This window comes from Grus americana, chromosome 2 (assembly GCF_028858705.1).
Source record: "Grus americana isolate bGruAme1 chromosome 2, bGruAme1.mat, whole genome shotgun sequence".
NCBI classification, from domain to species: domain Eukaryota; kingdom Metazoa; phylum Chordata; class Aves; order Gruiformes; family Gruidae; genus Grus; species Grus americana.
In genome coordinates, this window is record NC_072853.1 from 148,768,742 (window position 1) to 148,787,028 (window position 18,287).

Below are 18,287 nucleotides of genomic sequence, written 5' to 3' on the forward strand. Positions count from 1 at the left end.
AAAGCTGAAGTAAAAAGTTCCCATACTTTATACTTTCATATAAACTTACAGTATTACCCTGTCAAACCCTACAGTGCCTCGGGACTAGGATTGCTTCCTGACCAACAGAGACAACTTCTACTCCATCAACAGCACCAGCAATTTCAGCAGTTACTAAGTACCCAGCAACTCACATCAGTAAGTTTTCCAGTTAATTATGATTTATTCTTCCATTGTACTCTAAGGCATGGATAAACTCCTCAGCCCAATGTAAATACTAGAAATGTGTTTAACTTGATATTACAAGGTTCAATAAGCTTTTAGTTTTTCAGTTGCTCCAACCTTTTTGGATGATAGTCAATGCTAAATTACAGGCTAGTTTTGCACTGTGTGTATTGTTAGAAGAATCACTCCCTAGTGCCTTCAGTCCCATTTCGTCCCATGTGGACACGGTGGCTTGTCTTTCTCAGCATCAGCTCTGGGCCACAGAGTTTGGGACCATGCATGGATTCTAGCAATATCCTAAGCTATTCTCTGACTCCACTAGGACTCCAGCAAATGATTTTTGGGTATCATCTCGTGAGCTGTCTTTGCTGTGCCGCAGTATTTATACAGGCCATTAGGTAACTGGTCTAACTATCTGTATGTTAATTGTGTAGTTTTGGTACTTTGATAAACATGGTTCGATATTCTTCTCAGCTGTGTTTCTTCTGACAGAGGCCTGACAAAGCCAGCAGCTGTAGCTGAACTTCTGCCGAGCTGCTGATTTCAGGAAATTTTATAGACACTTTCTTCCCTTTCCCACAGTCTCGTGGAACTTCATTAGTGTAACCGAAATTAACCTAATCCCAGCTAAGGGTTGCACTGACTGAAGATTTGGATAAGCAGGAACCCAGGGAGGAGCTATTTTTCAGTAACTAATTCTTGATTTTACTTTTTTTTTCTCCTCCCTCTCATATTACTCAAGGAACAGCATCAGGCCCTTTTGTATCAATTAGTGCAGCAACAACATCACCACCACCAACACCATCAGTCTGAAGTACAGCAACTGCAGATTACTGGAGGAGCACAGATACCCATAAACAACTTACTATCAGGCACACAGGCCTCACCGCTTAATGCAGCTACTACCAACCCATTCCTTACAATTCATGGAGATAACGCGGCTCAGAAGGTGACAGTAAGTATATTTCTCACCTCATTTTCAATGTAGGACCTATGTGAGGTAACTAAAAGATAAGAAGTAAGTTGTGTGCCTGTATTCACAATTCAAGGATTTTTTAATTTTCTTTGTTTTTCTTGGGCTGCACTTAATGAGGTTAGGAACTCTGTGAACTTGTAGTCACTTACACCTAACCTGTCTGCTGCACACTCCTGCTTCCCTGGATCAGGGCACCAATCCAGTGACCCTTCCCTTCCTGTTGTAATTACAACTGCAGCCCCAGTCCTCCTCATCCCACCTTCTTCTCCAACTTCGTGTCCACTATTTTGTAGTGGATCATTCATTTTATCACCTTACTTAAAGAGTTTGACCTGGCCAGGCCTTGAGCACGGTGGAGCTGCAGAGATTAGTTGGTGACTTGAGAGATGAGGAGCCAGTTGCTGGGAAGGTAAAATATGTATTAGGAGAACGGGCTGTGCGTTTCTTGGTTCTGGCGTGGGGAGGTGAGACTGTACGCTGGGAGGCTGAGCGACTCCTTTGCTTGATAGAGTAATAAAACCTTTTGAAGACAGATAAGGACACAAGACACATTTTTCTGGCAAAGATGTTCCATTGTCTTCAGCATTTGCCTTTAACTGCCATCCCCAAGACAGGAATTCTTTCTTCAAGGAGACAGAGAATAGACTTCATTCTCTCAGGATCACACAAGAGAGGATGAAGGAGAGCAGGAAGGCAAAGTTCCAGTATTCCTTGAAGAAGACATGGAGTGGCAGTGGTAGTGAAAAAAGGGAGGCTTGTCTGCAACAGCAGGCGGGAAGAGCTTAGGGCAAGACATTGGCCCCCTCTCCGCTCCCCATCCCCAAAGCCTCCAGGGCACGGTGGTGGAGGGGGACTCGGGCAGCCAGACTTTTGTGGTACTGCCCAAACATAAGGTGAGACAAACCCCACAAATGATGAATTTTCAAGACAGTTTTCCTGGTAATAGCTCCCTTCCATTCAGAAATACGAGCATTTACTTTTATTAAGCTTTGTGCATGGTCATTGTCACTTTCCATTTTGGTCCGTGGTTGTGATGTTGCAACTGTGCTGCAAAGTGCAGGACTGCGGTAAGATCTCGTTCTTTCCCTGTCACTGCCGGAGCAGAAGCGCCCTATTCACAGGGCTGGGCTCAATGCCTTGCCTTCATTTAGAAATGTTCACAATTTGTTCTAGTACGCTTAAAATGTATCTCCCCTCATTTTCTAAAAATTAGTAGTGAATGGAATCGAGACCCTATCTTTGGTTTACATCAGAACAAGCTGTTCTATATGTGACCTTATTTTGAATGTTTTGAAATGGCTATTACTAGGTTTGGACAGCGTGACCGGGCAGCACTAGTATGTTTTACAAATATGCTGTTACAATTCTGGGTTTTGTTCTTATCACAGTTAGCTGTAAACAATTCTAGGAAATTTCAGAACATCTTTTGAACAAACCCTTAGAAATAAATTTATTTTTAAATTGATTTTATTTACTTTTTAAAGGTTAGAATTGAGACAGATTGCACTGGATTGCTGAGCTATTTTAATCCAGAAAGAACTTTTAACAAATTCTCTATTTGCCCAAAGCTTGAATGTTTTAATCTGATTTCCAGTTGGAACTGGTTTTCAAGCATTTCTGAATGCTTAGTGAATGAGATGAGGTTTTTGCTTGGTCCTGCTCGATACTTGCAGGAAATGTCTTTGTAGCAATTTATGGAAGAAGGATAATCATGACAGGGCAAAATGGAAAGTCTGTTTCTATTCTGTTGGAGAAGTGTAGATTTCAGTTCTCTCCAGTGGGTAAAGCGTAGCAGGGGTCACTTGTCTTGACCATCACGTGGTTTTAAGGAGGGACCAGCAGCCAGGAACAGCAGCTCTCCTTGGAATGAAGCGTAGAAGCAAAATTGGTGTTTTGCAATGCTGGCTGGGCTGACCTTAGTGAGTTGTTTCAATGTAGGACTACTCCTTTAATGATTCTTTCCTTTCCCACTTTTTATTCTACAATGCACAATTATTCTTTACAATGCAAAAGTTACTAGTTAATAGCTCTAGTAAACGTGCCTTATCTGCTCTGTCATTTTTATGAAGTTAATTTTACTTCACTCTGTATTTTATAATCTGATTTTTAGAAGTATTTTCTCTTACACAGAGGCTCAATGATAAAACTGGACCAGTTGCGTCAGAGAAGAGTTGACATTTGAGTGATACTTGAGAATTGCATGTTCTGCTGTTATAGCACTTCATCTGGCTGCAAACTGCAGTTTTCCTTTCTGCAGATCGAAGAAATGCAACAAGGAACTCTTACTGCACAGTGAAAGGTTAATAGTTTTCATAAGGATATTTTTGGTAGGCTTTCATTTGCTTTCTTGTTGCACTAAAACGGATGTACTTTTTAATGTTTCAGACTGTGAAGTAGATAAAACTCTGCAAACCGTGATTATTTTGTCAGTATGATGGTACTAAGTACAAATTCAACCACAGAGAAACGTACATTTGACTCTTCAGTCCTAATCTCCTAGACGTAAAGGCTGGTGCACTGTCTGCAGTCACGCATGACTTCGGTTTCAGAGCAGTGGTTTTAAAAAATAAACCAGCCCCAACTTGAGCTGGTGTGATCTGCTGCCGCAGTTGCGGTATCTCCTTTTAGAGTAAGCCTGTAACGGCAGCCAGGACTTGCTGTTTGTCGTTCCTTTTTTACACACTTATTGTAAGGGAATCCACTTCTGAACTTTTTATTCCTTTCAATTCCTGTTACATAGTGGGAGTTTTTCCTGAGTAGGAATTACAGTATGGAATCCAAAGTTTATTAATTTTGGTGTAGGTTTTAGAGTTCTGAGGTTTTTAAAGGAACCAGTTTGGTTCTGGTGACAAAGTTTTCTTACCAGATGAGGCAGCCACACTGGAAGAGGTGTGTGTGGTGTTTGGCCGAACCCAAGTGCCTGTTGCTACCTCCGTTCTGTCGAAATGGCTGCAAACAGCTGATCATGCACTAGACATGTCCTCGTTAGCAGCGGGAATATTCTGTGTTGCACCAGCAGCCTTGTTGTTCTGCCTTTACTAGAGGTGTTTGTTTATACCACTGCAGATAGCTCAGGCAGATTGTTACCTGGGTCGCTTTTCACTAATAAATTACCAAAAAAGTGAGTTAATATTTCCCACTCAAACTTACCGGTGGTTGAAACGGGTGAACTTGTGTTACGATGCTTCCGACAGTAGCTGATTTCATGGCGCGAGTCTATGCAGTACGGTGAAGGGTAGTTGAAAGGGGGGTAATGACCACTAACCAGGATGAAGGTGGGAATTATTAGAGGAAAAGACCCAGCTGTAATTAGACCTCCACTGTGTACTTATTTGGAAGAACATGTTAATTCTGCAATATGTTTCTTAGTTAAACATTGCACAGTTCTTACCTCATTTCTGTAAATAAAGTTTTGTGAATCTGTTTTGTATTGTGAAGAATTCATAAGAAAACATTGATATTTTGATTTGTAATATTTCTAATTAGTAGATTTAATTGAAAAAGTAAAAATAATTTATTTTTATATGTTCTGGGGAATTTTTTAAAAATATCACAAATCACTTTTGTAGATACTTTACAAAAGCAAACCAGGGGTTTATTTTACTTACTCAGCCCACTGGTGGATATTCTGTAACAATTTGTACAAAAGGTAAGATGGAAATGTGCTGTTATTTTGACTAGATGTAAAATTCCAAGTGTATGAAAAGATATGTACAAAGCTTTTGTTAATAAACTTTAATAATGTTTATAGTTGTATACTGCTTGTGTGAGTGTGACTCTTGTAGAAGAATGGAATAGTTCTGCTAACACCATGTGACAGGAAGGGTTTTGGTTGCACGTGGCCACTAACATTTATTACAAGGAATTTTTTTAAATGTTTGTCAGGCAAACTTTTGCTTTCAAGAGACACTGATGCAGCTGTGATTGTTGCTGACGGGATGTAAATGTCTGGTTGCAGCCCTGTGCCATAGTCTGTCAGAGTTGTTTTGCTTTCATCCTTCAAAGAGAAATTCCTGTGGCATTGCAGAAGGAGGAGTGCGCTGCTGCTCTCATTGCCCCAGTTCATTTTGAAATAATTTGGTGAGAGTTCTGGTTCTTTATCCAGGCAGTGCCCATGGTGAGATGATCCAGGCCTTTGGTTGTTGCTGTAATTTTTGTAAAATCAGCTCAATGTTTTTTCCAGGAATTTTGCTTATTGTCCATGGAGAGGTTGGTAAACGCACACCTGAACTCCTGGTGTCTTATTTCCCAGACACTCACTTGAAGATAACACATGAGATTTGGCAGACAAGCGATGCCTTGTGGCTTCCTCACCGTGCTGGTCAGGTGTGGCCTGGGGCTGAGGCTGGCTTTTGGAACAAGCAGCAGGAAGATGGTGGTGCCGTGGCCCTATGCCATTTGTTATTGTTCTATCTGCTCAGGTCCTAAGGACTGAATATTTGTGTTTTATTTTCACGTGGGGGAAACTGGAGTCCTGAAAGAGGACAGGCAAATGAGCAAGCACAGAACTAACACCAGGGCAGTGCGAACCATTGCCTGGCACAGTCGGGGGCATCAGTAACCCCCAGCGTCCCACCCCCTGAATGGCTCCTCAGCCATTCCCTGCGTTGTAGGGGTAGCTGATGGCCTTTTTACACTGTAAGGTGAAGAGGCTCAGAAAACTGGTTGAACAGAAAGCATTTCTACTGATTAACCCCATCACTGTCTAGACAAGCCCTAGAACTGGGTACTGTCCTCCTGGCTCTGTTGGGCATTGACCTTATACTGCTAGACCTAGGGCTGAGGGGGAGGAAAAGCCCAATATGGCCACTACCACTGTGCTTTAGTCATGGACCTGGGCTGAAGCCAAACACTTTACCTGGTAGACAGGAAGTATCATTAAGTCATCTTGCTCCTGTCAGAGCTGTACCATAGTGACTGGTAACAGTGGTAAGTCCTGCTTTTCCTTGTGTGCTTCTTGTATTGGAGAGGGAGTGCATGAACTCTGGCACTGGGCGCCAGGTAAGCTGTAGAGAAGCATGAAAGGGCCAAAGTTGTGAGATTGTCAAATTTAGGACATTCTTAAAGTCTCAACTTGTCACAGACTGGTGTCAGAAGCCCAAGATCACAATGGATGTTTTACAGTATGTGAGTCCTGATGATGGGCCAACAATCAACAGCAGGGAAAATAATGAAAAGGACAGTTCTGACATCTAACCGACAGTCCACTTCACTAGCCCTTTACAGAAAGAGACCACATCAAAGCCAAGTTCACATGAGGGCCAGATGTAGTCAAAACCAACCTTGTTTCAATGATTTTGCAGATCCCAACACCAAAGGTGATGGTCTGTGGCTGATCTGGCACCAGTTCCGTAGAAGCCGATACTGCCATCCCTGTGGAATGCTGCCCTGCCAAGGTAGCCCGAGCCTGGTCCCTGGCAGCCAAGTTGCTGGTGACCCACCTACCATCAGCACAGACTGTGTATGCTGCGTCTCAGAAGAGTTTCACGTTAACAGGCTGTCCTGGTTTCAGCTGAGAGGGTTAATTTTCTTCATAGCAGCAAGTATGGTGATACATTTTGGTTTTGTGCTGGAAACAGCATTGATAATGGAGATGTTTTTGTTCTATGGACCTATTGTTGAGCAGTGCTTACACAGAGCCAAGGCTTTTTCTGCTTCTTGTGCTGCCCTGCCAGCAGGATGCCTGGGGGTGCACGAGAAGTTGGGAGGAGACACAGACAGGACAGGTGACCCAAACTGACCAAAGGGATATTCCAGACCATATGACATCATGCTCAGTTAATAAGGAGCTTGGGGGAAGAGGGAGAGGGGGTGTTCGGAGTGATGGTGTTTGTCTTCCCAAGTCTTCCATGACAGAGCCCTGCTTTCCTGGAGATGGCTGAACACCTGCCTGCCCATGGGAAGTGGTGAATGAATTCCTTGCTTTGCTTGTGTGCACGGCTTTTGCTTTACCTATTAAACTGTCTTTATCTCAACCCGCGAGTTTTCTCACTTTTACTCTTCTGATTCTCTCCCCCATCCCGATGGGGGGGGGGGGAGTGAGCGAGCAGCTGTGTGGTAAAACCACAACACAGGCTTTTGAACTTTCTGCTGGCTTTTTCACCAAAATCGAGCTTTACTGACACCACCAACAACCAATTATGGACAGCCTATGACATCTCACATCCTGGTTTTATCAACTTTATCCATTCACGCTATGCCAGTAGGAGCTACTCTCAGCACTGTGAGTGTATGACATTTAACTAACTGATTTTTCTGGCACCTGTTTTTCATAACCTGCACTAAAATCTCACTGTTGGTTCTGCCTAAAGGACAGCTCTTCTAAAGTCACACTCTAAACGTTTTATTGTTTTCAGACTCTGTCATCTCATAAAGAGGTCACATTGCAAAATCTTCCCAAAAACAAATGGGTGGTTTTTTTATATTTGTTCATCCATTGTCAGCTGTAAAGGTGAGAGTAACACAGTCCAAACATTTAGATCTACAGGACATGGCAGAACAGCACCTGTTAGACTTTCTTTGACAACTGAACCAACCTACACTAGAGGACTATTAACCTTTACAGCATCTCAGTCACATTCTACCCATTCACTTGTCAGGTTGTCAGGCTATTATTTTACCAAAGCCTGCTGCTTTAGCTTGGCGTTCAGGCTGTATCCTCAGTGTGGTACGATGATACCGCCTTCCCTGGCTGGTCTGCTCCCAAGTGCCCCTTTCCATAGCATCTTGCCTATCCCACCAACAGAGACACACAGAAGATGCTCAAAATAGACTCAGATCTGACTTAAGTCACAGCATAAAAGCTACAGCACAGACCCTGTAAGACTGAAAGCTTTTCATGCACAAAGTTATGGTGCAAAAGGCACTTTGACGTACAGCTCACAACTGCCCACAAAAGTAGAAATATTTTGCTCACAGGCAAATACTAACATTACTTGGGGAAAAAAAACAAAACAAAACAAAACAAAACCAAACCATCTTGTGCTAGAACCAAAGGTGGAAGAAGTTGCTTAAATCCCAAGCCTAGAGTGACCCCGATTTTCATGGGCAGGAAGTTTTAGAAAAATCAGTAGCTGTGGTGGTGGATACCAGCACCATGAGAAAAACAAAGCCTGGGTGTTCTTACTGAGACTGGCTGCCATTTACCACTTTTCTAGAGAGCATCACGCAGCTCACCTCAGTGACTGCAGACTAGAGCCCCTACCAAAAGGGCCAGCAGTGTCATTGCTCAGCCCAGGAACCCCAGGAGAGGCCCCTGAGAGGGCCTGAAGATCTTGGATGCCCACCTGCATCCCCCTCCTGCCCACGGCCAAACACAAAAGCATGAAGACTGGGTGTGGCCAGGACAAGGCTGTCACTACATGACAGCTCCCTCCCTCTCTGAGCACGTGCCTGCAGGGATTAGATCCACTGATGCTGGGCACTGACTTGTGTTCCTCAGCCCAAGACCTCCACTGCCAGACTATTCCATGTGAAACATCCTCCTGGGGCCAACTGACCCACCAGTGCATTGCAACACCCTTCCAGTTCTTGGGGCCAGCTGGGCCTGCCACCAGCTCAGGGCACAGTTCCACTGCAGGAGAGGCCAGTGCATTTCTCTTACACAGCCAGCTCACCTCTGCGGTCAGGCAGCTTGATTCGTCAAGCAAATAAGCACACAATCCATCAACTCGCTTCCATCCAGGCATGAGCAGCACCTGTGATTATTTGCATTCATCACTTCAGGTACTCAGCCTGACACGTGTGACACAATGACATGTACAATCTTTGCCCATCCTTAAGGATCTTCCTTCAGATAAACTGTATTTGTCAGGAACAAGCACTGCCTTAAGTTGCTTAATGTGAATGTTCTTGCAAACAAAAAAGAGAGAAAAATGTTTCTTACCAGTAAGTGGTGCTCATCCTTCTTCCTTAGACTCCCCCTACAGAAGACCTAGGGCGGCGAGAAGCTGAAGGCGTTGGGCAGGCAGGATGTAATTTTGCCACATAAACTGTAGCAACGGGGCAAGTCTTGAGCAGGTACTCCTCCTACACATGTAAGTTTTTGAACATTTCCAATGATAAAGGTGCCAAAGTCCTTATTACATTTGCCACTGGATTTTTTTTTTTTTTTTTTGCCCCCATAACTAATTAAACTATTTCTCGCTCCAAGTGAGCCCCTTATTATTCATGCAACAGTTCTGCATTAATTGCACCAGGGAGACACAGAGATGACACAAGTGCAAAGGTCCCTTCTTACATACTTGAAGATTTCTCTCCTGCTCTCTCTCATAGAGCAAAAGCCAACAATTCCTTCTGTCCTTCCTAGCAAACCAGGCTTTGTGGACTCTTGATCATTCTCTTTCTTTGCTCTCTTCTGGATGGTCCTACGTCTTCCCTGAAGTGTGATATACAGAACAGGGCACACCCTTCCAGGTGAAATCTTGTAAACCCAGAGTGAAAAAGAATGATGCCTCATTCACCATCACAGGCTACACTCTCCCTTGCCTTTTTTTTTTTTTTTTTTTTGCACCAGCAGAAATATTCCCATCACCAATCTATTTTTTTATATGAACGTTACATCTCCATTCCCTTGTGTTCTTCCAGCCCCACTGATGCTCCGCCAAGTTAATTTTCACCAACTCACCTAACCATTTTACTACCTTTTCTTTGTAGCCATTTCCATTACCTTGCTTTACAGCCACAGTCATCTGTCTTTGAGTGTTCTGGATGACTAATACCTTTTTAAGGTTAAGATTTCCTGATATCTCTTGAAAATCTCTCACTGAAGACTCTTCCTTCCTAGGTGTGTTTGTAGCACAGAATTACTACTGGATCAATCAGCACACACAGATCATAGTACAGCTGCTAAACATGTCTGGTTTCCACTGCAGTTACCTGTGAAGTTCTCTGTGAAACAAAATTTAGATGCATTGTGTCTAGTAAAGTTTCCATAATATTATTTCTAATGATTATTTTTTTCCTATTAAAAAAATTAAAACATTTCGACTCTGTAAGGAACAGTTGCCTTCAATAAACACTTTACCCTTAAAGTTTTATGAGAATGGGATGAAATTTTGTGAAATGCTGATCTGTCAGAAGCAACACAATCGGCAGTTACTGGAGAAAATCAAGAGAGTAAACGACAGAAAGTTAAAGGAGATTTTCAGCCACCAAGCTTAGACTTTGTGTTCAGATACATGATCCTTTGATTTTTCATTTTAATTTTGAATTAAAGCTCAAAAACTTATTAGAATCCTGGCATTAAATCAGAATTTGAGTGGTAAAAAAATTATTTAAAAAATACGAGTCCTTCATGTTTTCTTGCAAAAGACCACGATCACTGCTCTGATTTATTGATGTAACTTACAGCCCATTAAGTAGCCTTTATTCCAGCATTTTACGCTTTGTATAACTTCTCCAAAATTATGAGAAACAAAATAGAAAGTAATGAATAATAACCCTTATTACCTGTTCTTCAAATATAAAATCAAACTATATTGAATCCACGGTGTACACACCCCCCCCCCAATATGAGAACTCTTAGCCCAGTAACATCAGCTTTTAAGTCCTATACTTAAAAACTATCTTAATTAGAGAGCTTTAATGTTCTTACCCATTTCAACGTTACCAAATAACAGCACTACCAATTAGCTCTCCGTGTATTAGTCTGCAGAGGTGGTAAAAAAGGAATTACACTGCAGCTGCACGTAAACGTATGTGGCAGTTAATATTAGAAATACTACTTATTTCAAAATATTGCTAGAATGAGCAGCCATTTCGTGTAGCAGCAGCTATGCTTGTGAGCATATTGTCTTCTATTTATAGCTGCAAGGAAGAAAAGAATATCTTGAGTAGAGTTCCATTACTCTCATCCTTGTTTAACAGTTTCAGATAATTTCTCATTTTCAAAACAACTTTTAAAATTCTTTATATTCTGTATACTCATTAGCTGTAAACCTACCAGCCCTAGCATGCAATTACCAGCGTGGCTTTTCCTGAGGGTCCACTACTTGTTAAGACATTGTTATCACACATCTGCATAAGCAGTTCTCCAACACAAAAATACACCTTCATTCTTCAACACACAAAATAATTAGGTAGGATGGTATAAGATTTATTGAAATATTCTTTTACTAAGGCACATGACGTATAGAAATACTGAGGTACAAAAATGCAGTTTCCTGCATACGAGATTTAAAACCCCATTTTGACAAAGATGAGCTAAATCTCTTCTGCTCGGAACATTCAGCTTTTAGCCATTTTTTTCTTTTGTACCAGTTCAACAAGCAACTTGTATCTTGCTATACACTCCTCCTAAATGGAAAAACAAAAATCTTTAATTAGAGTTTGATATTTTAGTATTCCTTTAACTCTATACTCTATGCATACCTCATTCTAGAAGAAGAGCTAGGTTCCAGGGGATGTGGCAGGGGGGGTGTGGGTCTTTTTTTGAGGTTTTTTTTTTGTTTTTTTCCTTTTAAGTTGCGCACTGAATTACAGAAGGAGAATCTATATCTAGTGCAGAGCGGATTAGAAAAATGAACTTTCAATTTACATTTCTTAATGGCTAACTCCTCTCTTTAAAGAACACACAAACCCAAGTAAAGAGTTGCCCAGTATTTCTTGGCAACGACTGTAAAAGCAATTATTAAACAGTTATATTGTAATATCTGTTTCAGAAGAGTTATTCTGATACAAGCCTCAGTGCCGGTAGGTTACCCTGTTCAAGTCGAGCCGTTACGGTCACTAACGTTGCACCTCCTGACACCAGATACTGTTGAACAGCCTCAGAGCCAGAGAAACACTCGACTTCCTCACCCACGTTTCCTGCTCTCTCACACCGGTTTTGGCACAAATAAAATGAGCGTTTTCTGCAGCTACAATGACTGAAGCAAGCACACTAATCTATTGCAACTATTACGGAATCAAACACAGACCAACTATATCAATGACCACGAACGCTATTTTAAAAAGATGATACTTACAAAAGGAACATTAGACAGATTATTGAGCATTTAACACTTGCAGATGGATTACTTATTTTGTTTGTTCATTGAGATGGGTTGAGAAAGGTAAAAGTGTAAGCAAAGTGGCTCACCAACATTTGGTTACTAACTTTGAATCAAAATTTGTTTTAAAATCTAATTTGTCCTGCAATTGAAGATCTGAAAGGCAGAGGAGAGGTAGGTATTTTAAATCAAACAGGAGGTATTTCAACATTTTCTGTAATGAATTAAAACTGAATTAAATGAAAATATATTTTAAATAAAAACAAACACGGCAGTAATGCTCTTTATATCTGGACTGATAAGCTAAGTAAAGCCCTCACCCTTTCTGCACGGACCCTCACTTCTGAAGGTAACCATAAATTGGTAGAAAATATGTTTCCTCTCAATTTATACTACAGTTCCAACAAAACTAAGCATACCTTGCTTTTTCCAGGAACGCACTTTGCTATTTTATCCCAGCGATCCGACGTCCCCTTTGGATACTGCTGCAAGGCCATTTCAAGAAGTTTCTGCTGATTTTGAGTCCACAGTTCTTCTGGGGCACGGCTTTTCTCTCTTTTTCTGCTCTCATCATCACTCTCTTCCTCTTGCTCGGTGTTATCGAAATCTTTCTGGCGTCTTCCTCTGCCCTTCTCTTCTGGGACCTCTTTCATTGCTGGTAGAGCCACGTCAGGTGCTTTGACAGTTTTTCGTTTGCGATGTCTAGTTTCACTTGCAATGGCCTCCCTTTGATCTATTTGGACATCCATCTGCTCTGGGATATGATCGCAGTTCCCCTCCTCCTCTTCCTCCTCCCTTTCTCGCTGGGTGATTATGTGGTCTGGCAAATTCACATTGACTTTGACGTTCTTGGAATTCTGGGCCAGCGTTTTAAGCTCGGAGAGCCTAATGATACCTGTTAGAATTATTGTTGTTACACTTCTAAAAAAAATTAAAACCCCCCACAAACAAGCAGGGAATTGCCTGCAAATAAGAGTACCCAGAACAGTGCAGGGAGGAGGAAAAGCTCATCTGGATTAAGAGCTTAAGGACAATGCTTATTGAGAAATCAAGGTATTTGTTACGAAGCAATAAACTTTGCCAATTATGAGCTTATCTGGTATATATAAAGTACTAGTAAATAGTAGTGATACAAACAACAGAACAGCATGAACAAACGAACAAAACCCACAACAGACTGAGTAAGAAAGCGTGGGAAGATGTAGCTAAAGGAAAACATTCCCTCAGAACATACACCAGTTCTCTTTGCTCAAAGGCAAGGTTGCAAGTGTCTCCCTGCAAAGCCTACCCCGGAGAGGTACAAAGACAGTGCTGTTTGTGAGGAGCTAGAAGAACACACCTGGTGTATACGTAACAGATTCCTTCAGCTGTTTGGCTTTCATCGTAACCTGCATGAAAACAACAAGAAAAAGGACTATTAAAAATTACATTATTGGGGCTACTGAAGAATTCATTAGCAGTTTACTGCAAAATACCACCACTGAACATCTATTACATACAGCAAGGCTGATGTTCTTCTGCTGGCTTTGTTCATATACGGATCCCAAACTGGCAGAAAGCTCCAGAACGATGAGCTTCCCCTTCGCAAATTTCTAGACCTCGCTACAGATAACAAAGACTTTATTTAAAATTAAGATCCTTTTAATTACTTAGCATCTGTGTTACATCCAATGATCTGGAGTCCAAAATTCAAGGACCGTGTAAAAGCATTTTAAAATGTAGTACTCAAAGAAATATACACACTTTTTAATTACAGAAAATGTTTTATGAATACCGGATTTCAGTTTCAGTTTTTCTGAATACAAGGTCTTTGTGAAAAAGCTAGACGTTGGAATCAAGTAGCCTGAGACACCCAAATCAAATAAAAACTTCAAATGAAACCAGGCAATGCCCTGCATCGGAACCGATACTACCTGGGATGAGTAACCTGCGTTTCCTGCCATTTGAGCCTGGGACTTCAGGTGTTAGCACCTGTTTAGTGTAAGGCACTTGGTAGAGTGCTGCCCAGAGCAAAAATAAAAAATACATCACCTATGAAGTCAGAAATTCCTCCCCGTGGGATCCTACCTACCCACAATATGAATCACTTAGACCTTCAGAGCCACAGCCTCTGCTGGTTTAACTAACTAATGCTAACAATAACAGACCGGTATCCTCTACATGGAGCAGCACTAAAGAGCAGACCTGCCAGAGGGTTGTACAGCCGTAGATTCAGGATTTTTTTTTTCCATTACAGGATTCATAAGTGAATACTTCAGTAGTTAAAATATTTTGGTACTATCTGCTTCTAGTCTGTTTGCTTCCTCCCGCCTATGAAATTGGAGGCCTTTGCTTTAAAAACAGGCAAGTGTTGAATCTCCTTAACGAAATGACAGCAAGACATAACAAGGCTGCGTTCTATTTTCCCTAGAAATTAAATCTCATTTTCTGGGATGATTGAGTTTAAATGAAAACTCCGTGAACAAAAAAATCCCAACTCTAATTAACCAAAACCTTTATCCAGAGGTAGACATCTGACATAGAAAACTCCAGTTTCTACTGCTGCAGTATAATAAAGTTTGAATTGTTCAAAGAGAAAAATCCCTGAATACTAGGATGAATAGGTAATTTTAACTAGCACTAACAGTTCTGCCTGTGATCTGCATGATCCTGATTTTGAAACAGGATGGATCCTCCTTGAAACAAGTAATCCACTAATAGAAATTGCCTTCCTTGAAGAGTTTATAGTCTAAAAAGAATCCAAATGAAAATGTTCATATTCCATTTTCACTATTAGCAGAGTGTCTCTATAGGGCCAATGCTTTGAAAGGCTGAGTGAGGGGAATCCATTCTCGACTGCTGAACAGAATGGATCCTTAGTGGGGTCTTGCTATGTATCTCTTAAAGAGGAATTATGTTATAAAAACTGGATGATAACACATGCAAAAAGTTCAGAAGTAACGGTTTTGCCTTCGGTTATCTTTTTTTGGGTGACTTCAGCCATAATAACTTGGTGAACCCAGATGTAGCATTTATAGTAAGTTACTCCATTTATTACATCAAATATTTGCAAGACTTTCTCTTTTGAAGGCATTATGATATCTGTCCATATTTTGATGGACTTTCAATTTGAACATTCACCAGGTAAGCTGGCAATAACAACTGTGTGTATGGTTTAGATATTGAAAATCTACAATTTCAAACACTGAACAAGCACCTTCAGTTGACATTAAGTTTGACAACTCATCAGGCTTCTTACTCACAGCTTTACTATCATCATTCACAGGTTACATGAGATTATTTGTCTATTATTCTCTTCTTTCTTTTCTTTTTTTTTTTTTGGTCAACTTTCTTCTTCATACAGATGATTTTGCAAGTCCTTTTCCAAGTGCTACGTAAAGTTCATGTTTACTCCAGCTCTTTTCACTTAGAGTTCAGGTATCACTTATTTAGACTTAAGATTTATTTGTCCATCAGCTTCAACTGTCATTGCTGTTAAAGATGCAGACACAGGGCAAGAATCATAACATGTCAGTATTAAACTACTAAGGATTATTAGGAACCCAACCTATGGAACATATGAAATTGTATTTCAGTTTGATCTGTTTGAATTTAATCATTGCTCTTGCCACTCAAATTTGCAGTCTCTTCTAGTGCCAGTTCCTCCATACTTTCTGACATCCTTAATATCAATTTAAATTTCCTCTCCCATGGTGAGTACTGTTATCTACTAGCTAGTTCTTAACAGTGATTTAAAAAAAAAATAAAAATCACTAAGTTATGCAATGTAAGTTGCTCCATTGCTTTCTCAATTTCTTATCATAACTTGCTTATATTATTACTCTTTCATTAGGTTACAGGTAACATACTTGGAAATACTGTTATTCAAAGTATGAAGCAGTTGTAGAATTATTATTCTAGTTATTATTGCTGATTGTTCCTGCATAATGCTTTACAATTATGGTTTTCATGTATATTAAATTATGAGTTTTATCATTACTGTGAAAAGTTGTGCTAAAAGCCTGCTGTTATTGACAACAGCTTTCACCAGAGTATTAGCCAGCCCTTAAGAAATCCTGGGACTGGAGACATCTTAAATAATAAGGATCAAGACTGTGAAATTGATTTAAAACAGAAGAGGACAGATCTTGTATTCCTGCAAGTATTTGTACTGCTGAACAGACCCAATGCATGATTTCATAGGAATCAACTTTAAATGTTGCTGTTTCTATGCCCAAATAACCTAGGCATCCCTGTCGTCTACCAGGGATAACAGAAATCACAAATAAAGTCAAATAGTCACACGCACAGTGAAACAGATTTTCTTAGATAGAGAAAGCTGACCAAAAAAATGTTGGATGCAAGCAATCAAATTGCTGAAGTAGAAACCTACAGAAAGAAGCCACAGGAACAGTTTGCTTCCGAGAACCCCCTTCTGAATTCAGTTTCAATAGCTCTTCAGCTACAAAAAGATTTTATTGAAAGCAAGTGGGATTAGTGGGATGATTTTATGTGATGAGAGTCAGACAGGGCTGGTTTCCTCCTGTACTGCTGACAATTAGTCCAGATCACAAGACTAGTTGCTACTCAACAAGACACCTAGCAGTAAAAACATTCCTCATCATGACCATCCAGATGTTATATCTCTTGTTACCCTGGACACCCACCACCTCTTTCAGAAGGAACAATCAATGCTTCAGAGATATACAAGAGAAAAAAAATAAATTATTCAGAGTCAGCTTAAAAGACTCTCAGTAGCACAGGCAAAAGCAAATTTTGCTATCACATGAATGAGAGGCAACTTTTCATCCTGCAGGGAAGCCAAAAATAAAAAAAAAAGCACAGAATTGTGGCAGAACTAGAGGGGAAACCCTGTAAAGTCAGGTACAGTGATCCTACTGATGCCAGAGAGAAACAGCCCTTTTGCAGACGATGAAGATCAATTCCCCATTCCCACAGCAGCAGCCACCAGCCCATCACTTCAGCTGACCCCTCCAGGACCATGACCAGCCTAGCTTCAAGGGGCACATGTGAATGGGACTTTAAAGCCTTTGCCATTTTGCTGTCTTCTGGCAATCTTCTATAGGCAACAAAATAGTATCCTATTCAGAGAAGGAAGGTAGATTGATCAGGATCACACCAGATAATTACAGAAGTACAAATCTCTTGGGTTCCGACAACATTGTGAGAGAATAATGTGGGGTTTTTTTGTAGAGGAAGAGATAATCCATGTCGCTTGGTTTCCCCAGCATATATAACTTTCTTGCAAGGAAGGATGACATGCTATCGTGCTGCTGAAAACTGGAGGTTCTGATAAAATTGTTTACTATTCTTAGCATCTTCCTGACCAGAAGTCCTCTAAATATCTACTAAAGCTGCCACAGATTCCCAGCATCAGCTATCAGAAATTTGCTGTTCCAGCAGCAGAGTTCTGTTCACCCAGTTCTTAACTGACAGAGAGCACGCAGGAAGACGTGCCAAGATCTGTGGAATTATGAAAAAATATAATATGGAGACAGCCTATGAGTAGCTGAGTCTAATATGCAGCAATGAGCAATTTCTTGAATCTTTGGGGCTAATTTGAGTTAAAATCACATTTTTCTCACAAAGGAAAGCCAGACACAGAAGGATTTTAGTGTCTTCCTGGCTTTGTCAAAGTAGTAGGCTTTTAAAGATATAACTTTCCCGAACAGCACAGAATAAATTGCCAAATTTGAAGTTCTCCTCTTATAACCAAAATACTACCTGCTATATCTAAATAGCTTTTTCATAGCAACAACAACTGTATCAAGCACTGTTTGACCCAAGTTAGACAACAATAATGACCCATTCCTTTATTTTCACGTGACAGACTCAAAATTTGTTGCTTTATAAACTGCCTTCCCTTACATACACTAAGAGGGCTGCTAAAATTGTCTTCCAGTTTTAACAGACTGGTGAAGCTTTGAATACTGAAGCATCAAGCCAAATCATTCTCCATTTGTGCACGTATTCTAATTTGCAACTTACTAGATCTCTTGAAATGAAATATTTCAAATCAGAAGATGCACCTTTGTTTTGGCACTGCTTATAACAGTTTGCTTATTAGATTGTTACCGACTGTCCCAAAAGTATGTAACATAACTAGTTTTTATCCA

At 40.6% G+C, this 18,287-nt stretch overlaps 2 protein-coding genes across 7 annotated transcripts in view; one reads left to right on the forward strand and one right to left on the reverse strand.

The window, feature by feature from the left end:
• The window catches only part of MLLT10 (MLLT10 histone lysine methyltransferase DOT1L cofactor), a 155,939-nt gene extending 151,003 nt beyond the window's left edge, over nt 1–4,936 (forward strand). For 4 of the 6 annotated variants that reach the window (XM_054818470.1, XM_054818474.1, XM_054818472.1 and 1 more), the window contains 3 exons: nt 75–177; nt 947–1,159; nt 3,294–4,936. In XM_054818470.1, the coding sequence (XP_054674445.1) occupies nt 75–177; nt 947–1,159; nt 3,294–3,362 (385 nt within the window). In that variant the 3' untranslated portion in view covers nt 3,363–4,936. The remainder of the gene's footprint in view (nt 1–74; nt 178–946; nt 1,160–3,293) is intronic. The other 2 variants (XM_054818471.1, XM_054818475.1) reach the window with 1 other exon arrangement.
• A 6,319-nt stretch (nt 4,937–11,255) lies between these two features.
• DNAJC1 (DnaJ heat shock protein family (Hsp40) member C1) overlaps nt 11,256–18,287 on the reverse strand; it is a 111,657-nt gene continuing 104,625 nt past the window's right edge. Inside the window, exons 10-12 of the mRNA XM_054816802.1 lie at nt 13,511–13,559; nt 12,591–13,066; nt 11,256–11,476 (exon numbers count right to left, since the gene is read on the reverse strand). Of these exons, the coding sequence (XP_054672777.1) occupies nt 11,408–11,476; nt 12,591–13,066; nt 13,511–13,559 (594 nt within the window). The 3' untranslated portion in view covers nt 11,256–11,407. The remainder of the gene's footprint in view (nt 11,477–12,590; nt 13,067–13,510; nt 13,560–18,287) is intronic.